Here is a 14,812-nt window from a genome sequence, read left to right as displayed (position 1 = left end):
TGAGTTATGCATATTTATATTTACATACCAATTTTCATAAAGCATGGGAGAGTCTATCACACCTGTTACCTGATGTCACAATGATGACACCTCTGAATATTAGAGTCCTGTGTTTATTTACAGAAGAGGTACAGGACATAGCGTGGTTGTACAAGTTCCCCTTTACAGTAATAAACCTACTCTTCAGTGTACAGAATCAGGCCCACAGGGTATAATCTCAGCATTCAAAAATAGGTTTTGTGTTTATTCCGGTGTCTTTTCTAGAAACTCCGCAAAATACTTGGCAAGTTGTCATCTCAAAACAAAAACAAATGTCTGAACATTCTTCATTCTTCAAAAAGCAAAAACTGAACTAAAGTTCATCAACGAAAAGCCATTTGTTTCAGATTTGATTAGAAATGTGAGGAAAGGGACTTTTTATAAAATGGAAGGGGGATAGCACTTGGGTGGAGCTCTCTCTCCCCGCCCCCCTCTTTTTTTTTTATATCTCAAAAATATTAAAATCAAAATGAAGGATGAGGGTTTGGAGACCTGTAGAGATATGTGCGTGTATACCCTTTACTTTGGGAGAATGACGAAGTGGAGTTACATTAGATTGAGTCCTATGGGCTCAGAGGTCAATCAAATGCATGGAGGAGGAGGAGGAGGAATGATGGGAGGAGATGGTTAGGATTTACATCAGTGAGAAAAACTTTACCCTGCCCATGATTTATATCCATCCTGGTACTTGTCAAATATGAATTTTAATACACCCAAAATGTAGCAAGAGCACTAAGACAACTTGATCAGGAGCCAAAAAGAGTGCCCTTTGATTTCCAACATTTTATGTTCTAGCCAACCCTTACAATCTTCTTCAAATAATTTCAAGACATGATATAAAGAACACTGGTCCACAGCACGTAAATATAACTTGAACTGAGAATTTACAGCCTTAGCTAGCATGCATCAGAGAGTGACTGTCTGGAAAAGTAAAACCCTGCTTTGGCTCACAAAGCTTATTTACTGCACTCCACCAGATCAAGTTACATTACTGTGGTAAAGGCAGCTTTATAGATACTGCAGGCTTCCTTAGTTTTTAAACTAAGTTAACAGCAAACAAAGAGGCTGCTCCTATGAAGTTGCACTGATTAGACTTGCAAATAAACACAGGGTTTCAATCTAAAGGAAGGGCATGCCATTGAATAAGAATGAGAAGCTACTTTAGACTACAGAGTTGGGAAATCATGACTGGTAACCATGCATGCAGAAATTGATCTACAGCTGTCCCTGGTATGAAAATTGTTCCTTTAAATCAAGCCCCCTGCAATGATGCAGCATTCCAGGGTTAGCGATGCCTTCTCTCAGTTTGTATAAAGAACGAATATTAAACCTGGGAAAATCAAAGTAACAGATGCACATGCACTTCCCCTAGTTACCTACGGCTACATCTATAGAGGCAAAGTAAATCAACCACAGATACACAATTCTAGCTATGGCAACCCTGTAGCTGATAATCAACATATCTGCACTAGGCTGTCTATATGGGAAAGATCGACAGGAAAGTTTCTCCTGTTGACCTCCCTTACGTCTTGTAAGGAGCACAGGGGTCAGCTGTGACCCAGATAAGTCAACTGCACTCGTCCATACTAGACGTTCAAAGTCGAACCGCAGAAGATCAACTCGCAGCTATTGTTCCCCCCAGGTAACAATTATTTGTACTGGGTTTGAAAACAAACCAAAAGTGATTACTAGAAAATTGACCTGGCATTTAAATCATTGCTCTGGGGTGGGGAAGGGGATGAGGGGTTCAGTATGCTAGCTGCCCTAGGAAGAAAGGGCTGCTTCAACCCTGTTACCACAGCAGCTTGGGGCCTGGTGGGAAGTGCCTGCCCATGGTTTCTGCAGCAGGCTCAGCTGAGGGAGGGTTGCATGTCCCTCCCCCAGCTGGGGCATAGACACAGACACACAAATTCTGCAATATATAGTAGATAGCTGTCCCTTTCTTCACCTTTGCCCCCTGCTCCCCCAATGGGATTACAGCTATCCTAGTCCCCATCTCTGATGTTTTGCTGCCACCTTGTGGTCATCAGACCATATAACAGTTTCTGCAAGCAGAGCCCTCCCTCTCTGTTTTATGAGAAACAGTTACATACCAAGCACATCCCATTTTCCTGGCACAACAAACCCTGAACTTGCTTTAAGTTATGAAAGAGTAAATTGCATACCAAATTTGGTGGTCCAAGCTCTTACTGTTTAGGAGCTCTTGGACAGATAGACAGACAGACTCCTGCAAATGTATAGTAGACTAAAAAGTTGGATTTAAGTGGTTGAAAGTGGACTGACAGATCAGAGTAAGTTACTAATAAACACAACATGTCAGCTAAGCCTTTAGTGTCGACATTAAGGATATGTCTACAGTAGAAGCATCTGTTGAACGAGAAGTTACCGTCGACAGGGAAATCGCAACAGTATTTTGTCAACGGATTGCATCTACACACAACTTGCTCTGTTGACAGAGAACTGCCAGGCTGCACTGCCCTCTGGTGCCAGAAAATAGAATGGCAGCTCTGCAAAGGGGGCTGCTTGGCAACCGAAAGCCGTCTCTGTTGACAGAAGTGTCTATACTGCACTTTTGTTGACGGTATTCTGTCCGGAGATTGTTATGCCTCAAAATTTTGAGGGATAATACTGTTGAGGAAAATGCAGGGTTCTGTCGAGACTTTGTCGACAGAATGTTTAAGTGTGTGGACATTCACTGAGTTATACTGACAGAAGACCCCTTCTGTCGACAAAACTCTGTAGGGTAGACCCAGCCTAAGAGAAATTGTTACCAAAAAATAATTTCTCACCCTTGTTCTTATTTCAGTTAAGTTCTTCAGGCCAGAGTGGATCTTTTCTGACTTGGGCCCAGATGCTTCTCTCCCCATCCCCATTAGAGTTCTTCATTTCCAGGTCTCCTCATGTGTCCTCTTGTGGTGGGAAGCAACCTGTGAAGCCAGCTGAAGACAATTCTTTGCTTCCGATTCCTTCAACAGAATGTCTCCAGGGTGAGAATTCTTTATTTAATTCTCTGCCCCCCTCTCCCTGTGGAAGAATACAAAATTCAAGATGAATTCCAGCACCAGATGACATGGTCACTTGTCTTTGCAGGACTAACCGTAATCCACACTTACAGGAAAAACAAAGGATATTTACAGATTCTTGTCTTCAGCACCAGACATTACGTTCCTTAAGCACCACAAAATGGCTTTCACTAGAAGGTCTAGATTAATAAGCAGGTTTACAACTTCATATTGATAACTTCACATTCAAGATACATGTACACAAACAGAATATACATTTTCAGGATATTACAGGCTCTTGAATGATAGGTTACTTGCCCCATGTTGCATAAAGCATATTCAGGTTATTCATCTTCCTATTCAAAAAACACCTTTCCATAAAAAAATATAGGGGCACAGTATCCTGGAGTCTGGTGTGGCAATGGCAGCACACTGGGATTAAAAGAGTTCACTTCCCATCTCTGCCACAGACTTCTTGAGTAACTTTGGGCAGGTCATAGTCTGTGTGTCAGTTCCTAGTATGTAGCATGGTAATTAATACTCCCTGCTAACCTTTGTAAACTCTTAGAGGAACAATGTCTTTCAGTGGGAGTTTGTACAGCAGCAGAGGCAACTAAACTAGAGCTGAATAGGTTTAGTCAGAAGCATAGCAATGAACAGTAAGTGTTTAGCACAGATTTCAGAAGCCAGGGATAAAAGCTTTGAGAGAGGTAAAAACCATAGTCCTAGCAGCAGGACAGCAAAACCATTGGTGGCAATTTTTGCTAAAATTCCTGAATGTAGACTTGGCTTAAATCCACTTCAGACCTATTAGATACCAGGGAAAAAGCTGTAGAGTGGAGAGAAGGGACCTTTTCAGTAACAGTTCAATTTCCCAGTGTAGACAAGGTGAGCTCCTTACAGCAGCCTTTGTATCATGTTAACTCACAGCTCATAAACCACAAAGTATCAAGCACTCCTCTGTCATTTAAATCCCCTTTGCTTTTCCCCTTCAGTGAGAAACTGACAGGATGCAGATGTCCATCTGCAGTAACTCTGTGCATCTGTCGACACTAGGCACCTAGTACAGAGTGACACTCTTTAGATGGTTTGTACTATAAAGTGCATGCTACAGAGATCCCAGTGATCAGGGAGATGCAAAGCTCACAAAAGGAAGCCTGTCTCAATTTTCCCAATGGAAGCACATGCCAGGGCCTCTCACTACATTCATGCTTTTAAACTGGAGATGCCTTTTTACAAGGACACTTACTGTCTGTCTGAGCAGGCAGAGATTAACAAAAGACTTGTTCATCTCTGCCATATAACAGAGGCTTAAGAGGCTGGTAAACAATAGTCACCACCACCCAATGAATGTTCAGGACGTCTGGATGGCAAATGAAAGACAGGTAACACTACAAGAATCAATTCTGTCAACAGCAGCAGTTGACAACTTTTGATACTCTGCCTTGGCACGGAGAAAAAAAGATGCAATGGCCAATGGAGAATTAACTCTCTCTCTGGTTCCACAGCTGAGTGAATGCATCAAGGAAGGAGTTGTTGCATTCCTTCGAATCAATGGGCCTGGCCAACCGAAGCGGGGAGAAGACCAGATAAGACCAGACACTGGTCTGTCCTGATAATACATTTGTTGTGTCCCTCCTAAAAATGCCCAGAAAAGATAGCCACATAATAGATGAGACCATTATGAAGACTGTCCTTCCAAAGAGATTATGCCACCAGGAGAAAACGTTTCAATTAAGTTTCTGCAAATAATTACTTTCCCCATGTGTGAAGCAGCTGCTCTACCTCGCCAGGAGGTCTCAACCTATGGCTGAGCATCTGAATCTCTCGAACAGACTACATATACAGACCTGCCACTTTGAAGCCTATTAATAGTAACATTATTTGTCAGTTAGGTGGACAAATAGGATTTTGAAAGTCTTCCCTAAAGGAAAAACAAAAAGAAGTCCTGTGGCACCTTACAGACTAACAGATATTTTGGAGCATAAGCTTTTGTGGGCAAAGACCTGCTTCATGAGATGCACGAGAAAGACACCAAACAAGAGTTACAAAGAAAGTTTAGTTCAAAGAGACACTTGTTCAGTGCACTTGGTCCCCAAATGTTATCAGAATTCACATCTAGCCCTCGCAGGTGAGAATTACTAGCCCAGAAAATAAGGAATAAATGACTGTCAGCAAGCAGACAGACTGCAAAACAAATACTAAAAGGTGGCTACTCCTGTACTTTCTGAAGGTTTGGAATCAGGCTGATGCTGTTCAGAGTCAGAAGTTTCCAGCTGCTGAAGAGTTAAGATTTGCTCAATGGCTTGCAAGGGAGTCCGTTTCTCCTACAACCCATCCTTAATCAGGATGCCACACTCCAGAAGGCCCTAGGTGACAGGCCCGTTCTCTCCTACAGACAACCTCCCAACCTTATTATTAGATTTCCACGACCAGCATCTGATGAAGTGAGTCTTTGCTCACGAAAGCTCACGCTCAAAACTTTTGTGTTAGTCTATAAGGTGCCACAGGACCCTTCTTTGCTGTCTCCCAACCTTATGAGGATTCTCACCAACAGCCACAGTCTATACTGCAGGAACACCAGCCCTGGGACTTTTCCTTGCAACAAAGCCCGCTGCCAGCTTTGTCCACGTATCTATTCCGGAGATACCATCACTGGACCTAACCAGGTTAGTCACAGAATCACAGGCACATTCTCATGTTCAACTATCATCATATATGCCATCATGTGCCAACAATGCCCAGATGCTTTGTATATTGGACAGACTTCAAACTGTCTTAGACAAAGAGTTAATGGGCACAAAACACATAAAAACACTTCTGATCCACAAACCTGTCAGCCAGCATTTTTAATGGAGTGGGCCATTCTGTTAACGACTTAAAAGTTTGCATCCTACTGAAGCAGAATTTTCACAACAGTCTGGAAAGAGAGGCTGCTGAACTCTCTTTTATATTCAAATTCAACACAGTAATACGTGGTTTGAACTGGGATGGGAACTTTCTCATCATTATAGGGGTTCTTTTGCATACTTGGCTTAATCTAATTCTTGACTTCCCCCCTTCTGCCCCTCTACTCTCTGATTTGCTCACTTTGACAATTTTTTTCTGACTTGTTCACCTTGATTACTGTTTTTGGTTCTCTGTGCCTTAAATATTGAGTCTGTTCTGGTCTGGCTATGGTCTGAAGAAGTGGGTCTGTCCCACGAAAGCTCACATAATAAATTATTTTGTTAGTCTTTAAAGTGCTACTTGACTGCTTTTTCGGTTTGATAGTATATAGACTAGAACAGCTTCCTCTCTGTTACTATTCATACATAAAGTTTTACGAAGAACCACAACTCTGTCCTGTAATGCTGCTTAGCTCCAGATTGCTCAGTCAAGAGACTCTCATGACACTTGTTGCAATCATATGTGAATATAACTAGTTAGTGATCACATAATGCTTTACAAACCTTAACAAGACCATATTTTCACCATAGGCCAGATCAACACAGCAGTGATTGATCCAGCAGTGATCAATTTATTGCTCCTATATTAGAGCCAAACCAGGCAATGATTCTTAACACAAGTGCAAATATCTTGTTGGAAAAGACATGAAAATTGTAATTTTAAACTTAAAAAGTGTAAGTAAATTCTAACTGAAAAGCAAATATGCAGGACAAGTTCAGTAATCCACTACAACAGTATTTCCCAAACTTAAAATGTTTGTGTACCCCTTTTGGGACTTCGGCCTTACCGGCATACCCCCTCTCTCAGTGCTTATCTCCTGGGTTTTTTCAGTAATTTATTTTCTTCTGCATCCCCCTTGAAATCCCTTCATGTACCACCTATGGTACACATACCAAACTTTGGGAAACAGTGCACTACAGTAGGAAATCCAGTAAAACAAATCAGTTATTACTTAGTCAACATATGCTATTAATGTATTTTTTGGTTAGACATAGGGATGGGGAGGTGTGAAAGAAGCTCATTTGTGGTAGGACTGGTCAGGTCACTGTGGATTTCTCGCCTAAGTTTCAGAATTCCCAAGCATGTCTGCAGTAAACAGGAGTGCAAGCGATCAGCACAACTGACATTCAGCCTATCAGTGGGAAAGTAGCTTAGATAAAATCTTCTAGGTACAGTCTACCTGGCCCAGTCTAGAGAGGGATTGGGTCTCACTTACAAATACGCAGCTGCCCGGGGGTGATTCATGTAACTAATGAATGACAGTTTGCTTGGTGAAGATAGGAAGTATTTCTCTTTGCCAACTGCAGAATACAGAGTTTGGAAGATAACATGACCAAGTTAAAGGATCCCCTGGTGCCAGCAGACTGAAATCTGCAGCAAAGTGATTGCTGCATGACATTATATGTTAAAAGTTTAGCAGAACCAATCCATTTTCCGTGAGTCTAGCAGAGTCCTGTGGGTTTTAATTCCTAGCACGTACAGGGTCCAATTAAACTGATTGCTTATCATTATTAAAGTTTTCAATCATAAAAGGCAGGTAAGGAAAAAGCCAACTTAACACTATGCAAGACAGCCTTCCTTGTTACTCTTAGGCTGTTGTCCACACTGCAGTTTTCTCAGACAAGTCAGGTTTTGTGGGGAAAAAAAAAACAAACAAAAAAACAGTAAATATACACACAACAATGCTCCTCTTGACAATGGAACGTTCTTGCTGTATTGCCATAATAAAGCCACCTTGACAAGTGGCAGAGCTTTTTGCACACAGAATGACCTAGTGTCTGTGTAGACCTACGTTTGATTAGGACACCCTAAGTCACCTTCCTCAGGTGTCCTACAATGCACATCATGACCGCTCTGGTAATAGGGCAAACATCTGTCCCGTTTTTACTGGGACAGTCCCTTATTCAAGCTGTCTCGCAGACTGTCTGTGACATCTACAATGGAGCAGCTGCCTTGTTCCCTGGTGCCTTACACTTTGGGAAGGGGCTCCTCCACAGGTCAGCTGCCTTGTTCCTTCACCTCAGGGAGGTAGCTCCCGCTTCATTGCCTGTCCATGTCTCTCCCCTGCCCTGGGAGGTTTCGGAACACCCTACCATCAGGGGTTTCTGAAGTCCCCATCCTCCATTCCCTGGTGCCTCACCCTGAAGCAGCAGCCCCCATTGTCAAGGAACCCTGACATGGGACGGCAGCCCCACCCACATCCCCTGAGGCTGTTGTCTCATATTTGCCATAGGGCAATGTGGTCACCCTATCAGGTAAGAAGTTTCTACTCTGCTGCCCTGCAGCCAGGTGCACAGACATGCTCCCCAACCCCTTTAAAGCTCCAGGAATTACAAGATCCATAGGAAAAAGAGGCAGTGACTCTCAGTTCCAATGCAGGCATAGGAACTTTGCTTATGGCATCGATAAGAAGGGATACACTAGTGGCACACAGTAGTGCCATGCTAAGATAAAAGATCTGAGGCAAACACACCAGAAGGCAACGGAGGTCAATCGTCACTCTGGTGCAGTGCCAAAAACATACCACTACTACAAGGAGCCGAACACCAACCTAACCTCCATTACCAAGTGCCCTATGGATACTTCAAGGTGACTGGATTGCAGCGGCTAAAGGGGTCAAGGATAAGGTGGCAAAAGAGGAGCTTGAGTTGGAGGAGGATGTGGGACAGGCATCAGGCTCATCCAGTGATGTGGTGACCCAGGATCTCTTTCTGACTTTGGCAAGGTCTAGCTAGTCCCACCAGTCTGAAGCAGAAGCAAAAAAACCCTTAAGTACTCATTTTTCAATGACAGTGCACAGGTACATGAGCTAGAGGTGCCCTATATTCTGTTACATATTGCATGTCGTGGAAGAGATCGAAATTAACAGTAGTAGGTATTATTTGCAACTGGTTTGCATTCCTGGTGCAGCTCTACAGCCCCGAGGCCAAGTCTGTGAATGCACACTGACCTCCCAGGAATCCTCCACTGAAGCCTCGAAGAAACTTTGCTGCACATACTGTGCAATCCTCTGATGAAGATTCCTTGGCAGAATTGCTTTGTTCCTCTATTGTAGGAAACTTTGCCACACCAATCAGCAATTACTTCTGGATGAACCAAAAGAGCACACAGGTGAGTAGCATACAGACTTGTGGTGAAGCTATACGCATGGAGAAGATGCATCATTGGTTAGCATCAGTAGCGTGAGGTCATCTTTCAGTGTCCCTTCCTGTGGAAAATGATGCCAGTATTCAGGATGGCATCCCTAGGTGCTTGTGCCTCTGAAACCACCCAGACCTTTTGTCCCATCTTGCACCCTCACTTTCAGACTGAATTCACCATGTTTAGTACTCTGGCAGTACTATGTGCCTGTTAAGGGAAAGTGAGAAAGAGTTGTATGTAACTTTTATGATTCAAGACTATAAATGCACGTGCAATGTTGACTTTGTATTGTTTCTCTTGCTTCTCTGGATGTCCCCTTGAAGGCCAGTTCCTTCACACCAGAGCACCTGTTAGAGAAGGAGGTGAATGAGGAGTACAGATGACAAGACTATAGCAATTTTCAAAACATCAGATCAGGCCAATATCAAGCACAAAGCATTGAAATTAATAAGAGACTGCACATGGAGGGCCAGGAAAGAAGCCAGGGCCAGAAACAGATGATAAAGCTCAAGGAGAACCAAACAGAAGCTGAGGCCCTGTACTGCACGTGGAAGACGTGTGTGTTCGACTCCCTCTGGAGCCTATCAGAATTGCCTTCCTTGCCCTCCCCAATCTCCCCCACACACATTCCTCTCATGTTAACAGCATTTCACAGTATTTGCTCTCCATCGCTAGGGATATTTTCCATTACGATAGCTGGACTTTTACACAGCTGAGAGAGCCTTACTGAAGAGATGGCAGGTTGTTGTCAAGTCCCTCATCAGAACTGTTAATTTGCATAATGCTGTTTAATTTAAAAAAAAAATAAATCTTACAAAGACCATGATTCTTGATTGTGACTGACACATTTTTAGACTATAACAAACATTCAGGCAGGAATCAGTACGGGAATCATTCAAAATGGCAAGTAAACAACACCTCAGTACATTGCAAAAAACTTTATTCAGGCATACTGTCAAAATACTGCTTCAAAGCCTTCTTAATTCAAACAGCTCCGCACTGAGCCACTCTAATAGCCCTAGTGTCTAGCTGCTCAAAATCAGATGCATGCAATGCACCTCAATGACCTATCCATAGGGAAACTTTTTTCCCCTTGAATTTACAAATATTATGCAGAGCACAGCAAACTATGACCATGGGAATAGTTTCTTCATTGAAGTCTAGCCTGCCAAAAAGACACCCCGAGCAACCTTTTAATCTGCCAAATGCACATTATACCAATTTTCTGCACCTGCTGAGATTGTTGAAGTGTTCCTCACTGCTGTCAAGGTTTTTGGTGCAGAGCTTTGTGAGACACAGTCATAAAGGATAGGCTGGGATCCCAGAATTACTATGTACCAGAGAGGTATCCATGTTAGCTTGTATCTTCGAAAACAAGAAGAAGTCCTGTGGCACCTTATAGGCTAACAGATATGTTGGAGCATAAGCTTTTGTGGGCAAAGACCCGCTTCATCAGATGCATGAGTTGGGGCGGGGGGGGAGGAGGTTCAGAGGGGTATTTGAAGAGTGGGATACCAGTAAAAGGGAGGTCCAGAGCTGACAAGGTCTATTCAGTCAAGGTGGAAAAGGCTGCAAATGGAAATCTCTGAGCTGCAATTTATTTACAAATTTGAGTCCATCAACCAACGATTAAACAGAGACTGGGTATGGCTGGCTCCTTACAAAAGCAGCTTCTCTGCCCTGGATGTTAATATCGCCACATTAGACTCTGACAATGGGCCATATCCCCCTGTCTGATCTGACTTGTTTTTTCCTCTTTTGATACATACTACTGATAATGTGCCATTTCCATTTTGACTGAATAGACCTCGTCAGCTCTGGCCCTCCCTTTTACTGGGACCCCACTCTTTAAATACCCCTCTGAAACCCGCCCCCCGCCCCGACTCATGCATCTGATGAAGTACGTCTTTGCCCATGAAAGCTTATGCTCCAAAATATCTGTTAGTCTATAAAGGTGCCACCGGACTTCTCGTTGTTCCAGAAGTACTATGGACACTACCATTAGAATCTTCTTGTCTGAAAAGAGGGTCCCTTTATGTAGCTTTCTATACGGGCCAGTTTTACTGAAGATGCATGCACCTTCCTTGACCACCTCTGCTGATGTCAGTGACAGTCTCATGTATCTTCCAGCATCTGCAATTCCACAGAGAAATAGTTCTTTCTGTTGACGTACTAAGTCACGTGATTGTCTGGGCCTAAAATTGGGATATGCATGCCATGTATTGCCTTGCCACAGCTAAGGAATCCCATTGCCACAAAGCTACCCACTGTTCCCTGCACATTGCCCAGAGCTACTGTCCTTTGTAGCAGGAAGTGATTAATGACCCAGCACATTTACATCCCTGCAACCCTCACGTGGGCCTTCCAACTCCAGACTGATGTGCAATTGTCAAGAAGCAGTCTATAGTTGCCAGCTTCCATGTAGTGATCATCACTTACTTTCCTACCATTATGGCAGATCTCATTCTGCTGTCCCTCTCCACAGGATAAGGATGAGCATCACACAGAGTTCTAGGAAGGTAGTTTAGTGTATTCTAAAATCGTGCAGTACCTGCATCGCAAACTGATCCCACCACTGAGTGGTTGTTTCCCGGGCCCAACACCAATGGTCTATCTTGCACAGCTGCTCCACTTATATCAACATCAATATTGAATTGTTTCTTTCCATAGCACTCGGGAAGGCAAGCAGCATGGATTTCTGTTCAGATTTGGAACTCATGAAGTACTGCTGAACCTGCCGTGTTGTGTTCCTAACACGTCTCACAAAACTGGTGAGCAGTGCAGGATCCATGCTTTCAGGCAGGTGCAGAAGTCACAAGGAGCAGTTGACAAAATTGCACAAGATGTAGTCACATGGCCTTGGAATTATGGGACAGAGAAAACTGCATCATGGAGGCAGTGATCCCACCCTCATGATGCACTGAGATCTATTCCTAGAACGCCTAGCATCTGTTGTCTGACTGCAAAGGATTGTTATGCAAAAGACTGTTAAGCCACTGGTATAAGTGACATACTAAACAAACTTACTGGCTATAGTTTCAAAGCAGCCTTCTAGCATGGTGATAGTCAGAGCTGTGTGTTTTACAAATGAAAGGTACATCTATCTGGGAAGACAGGACTTAGGAGCCCGGTAGACTGGATGCGGCTTACAAGATATCCAATACTGACACCGTTGTCCTCATTAAGGATTAGATTTGCATGAAGTTTAAAGCACCAAATCAACAAAGATTTGGGGCTTTAAACACGGCTTAATTTTATGCATGCATGTTTCAACAGGAAAACCCCGTCCAAAAATAAATCATGTGCCCAAATCTTTACAGAAATAGGACCCAAAGAAGTTCAGAAGTACAGCAGACCCCCCAGCTTAAACAATTTTGACTTACATGTGTCTTGCAATAATGTGAGTTGAAATAGTGAGTGGCGGGGAGCTGGGAACCAGGCGGCAGCCTGCTCCCCAGCTCCCCTCTGCTTGCATGAGCTGGAAAACTGACCAGTGCTGCTGCCCAGAGCCACGCGCAGCAGCACTGGTCATTTTCCTGGCTCCTGCAAGTGGAGGGCAGCCAGGCTGCCACCTGGTTTCCCAGCTCCCCGCCACTTCCAGGAGCCAGGAAACTGACCAGTGCTGATGCACCTGATTCTGGGCTCTCCGCCACTCACAGGAGCAGGGTGCAGCCAGGACCGGGGAACCCAAAAGTGGCAGGGCCCCTCCCCAGGTCCCAACTTATACAAAATTTGACTTACACATGGTTGCCCAGGAACACAAGCTACACACGAGTCAGGGGTCTACTATATAAAAACTAAAACGTCTTTTGTTCCTTGGTCATTCAAAATATAAACAAAGTTTTCCTTAGATCTTCTCCCTCACCCTGTGCCCTCCCAAAAGGAAAATTTCATTCTAAAAAGAAAGCTTCTATGAATCCTCTCTGTAAGTGAAAACTGAATGGAAGATGATTAAGTTGCAGTCTTAACTATAGAGTTCACCATCAAAATGGCTACCAAACTGGTAGGATGAAGCACGTACATGCATGCTCTGAAGCTCAACTGCTCAGACAGTAGAGTTGGTTCCTGAACCTCTGACTAAACCACCTTCCAAATAATCAGTTTTAAAATGAGGTTTTAAAAGCAGCTGCATAAAATCATCCCATCCTCAAACGATAAAAGGCCAAAATTCTACTTTCAGACCTGGACAATACATGCTGTTTGGATAGTAAGCAAACCCCCTAATCAAAAATCTGAGGAGCTAACCATTTTCCACAGAGTTCACATACTTACATAAGACAAGTTTAACAGAATTTGCATGCTACATCAACTATCAGCTTCACATATGTTCACTCTTTGGCAGAAACAGCACTAGCCCAGTGGGAGCCCTAAACAGTACTAGGAGGGTAGATCAGGGTACCAGCTCACTGATACTCAGTACTGAACTGTTGAATGGGGCCCCATTTTCAACACAATATATGAACAGGAGGCCCTCTTAATCAGCTCAGCGACCTAGGCAATTGCTCAGTCTAATGACCTTAGTGTCAACTCTGCTTAGACTTGATCTTTGCCCATTTCCTAGTTATCAAGTTTCAATCACAGTGGCACCAATGTAGCTGTGGCACTTCTGGTGAAGATGCTCTAAACCAAATAGACATTGCTCTCCCATTGACTCAATTACCCTACCTCCCACCAGAAGTGGCAGCAGCTCTCCTGCAGACATAGTGCTGTCTACTCCAGCATAGCGACATAAGTTATACCATGGTCACTAATCCATGCCTCTGAGCCACAAAAATTTCACCAAATTCTGGTGTAGACAAGATCTAGGACACTCTCTTAAGCAACATCCTCAAAGATCGATGAGCTGAGACCTGAAAGACCCTCTTCCTCGAAGTGGTACTTGCAGCTCAGCGCCCAGGAACACACTTGGTGGGACCCAGTCCAGGGACAACTGCTTAGATAACCGCAGCTGCACCTGAGTCGGAGTTGGAAGACTTCGGTCTCTCCGGCAAGGGGCTTGGCCAGGACACGCACCTGGAGCAAGGCCCCGTGGCCAGAAGGCAGGGAGCGAACCCCGCCCTGTGCCCAGCAGTGCAAAGCCCAGGGCAGGCGGTTCCCACGGGGGCGGGCTGAGCCGGGAGGCACGCCACCCCCTCTCCCCAGGCTCAGCACTCTGGGTCCGGCAGCGCACCTGGCCCTGGGACACAGAAATCTCCCCCTCCGCCCCGCCTAGCGCCCTGGGACCGGCAGCGCACCCAGCCCTGGGGCACAGAGATGACCCCCTCCAGCCCCGCCCCGTCGCACGAGGCTCCCGCCTTCCCCGCGGCGCAGGACATGCTTACCCGGCCAGCGACAGCCACACAGCACCCGGCCCCCGCTACGGCGCTAGCGCAGCTGCCTGGGGAACCGCAGCCAGATGAACCCCGCGCCGCTGGCCCGGCCACATGCCTCTACCAGGCGGGCCCCGCCCCTTGCTGGCCCGGCCACCCTTGGCCACGCCCACTGGCGACACAGCCTTCCGAGTCCGCGCCCAGCCCGCACCTTAGCCCCGCCTCCTGCCTGCCGGACGGCCGACGAGCGCAGCGTCCACGTGGGGCCTTTCCCCCCCCACCCCGGGAAGGGGGAAGTGAGGTATGAGGGCGGGGCTAATAATGGGGGAGCTTCGCCTGACGTGGAAGGGATTTTCCCCGGTCTGCGCGGAA

General features: G+C 45.0%; 1 protein-coding gene across 2 annotated transcripts in view; it reads right to left on the bottom strand.

Moving 5' to 3' along the window:
- Positions 1–14,569, bottom strand: part of C6H11orf24 (chromosome 6 C11orf24 homolog) — a 32,391-nt gene extending 17,822 nt beyond the window's left edge. For both annotated transcript variants that reach the window (XR_012645854.1, XM_074996003.1), the window contains exons 1-2: positions 14,453–14,569; positions 2,829–3,063 (exon numbers count right to left, since the gene is read on the bottom strand). Coding sequence is in view for 1 of the 2 variants with exons in the window: in XM_074996003.1 (XP_074852104.1) it covers positions 2,829–2,912 (84 nt within the window). In the remaining variant the exon portion in view is untranslated. The remainder of the gene's footprint in view (positions 1–2,828; positions 3,064–14,452) is intronic.
- Between the last annotated feature and the right edge of the window lie 243 nt (positions 14,570–14,812).

The sequence above is a fragment of the Carettochelys insculpta genome, chromosome 6 (assembly GCF_033958435.1).
Source record: "Carettochelys insculpta isolate YL-2023 chromosome 6, ASM3395843v1, whole genome shotgun sequence".
Taxonomy (NCBI): domain Eukaryota; kingdom Metazoa; phylum Chordata; order Testudines; family Carettochelyidae; genus Carettochelys; species Carettochelys insculpta.
This window is presented reverse-complemented; position numbering and strand designations above follow the sequence as displayed.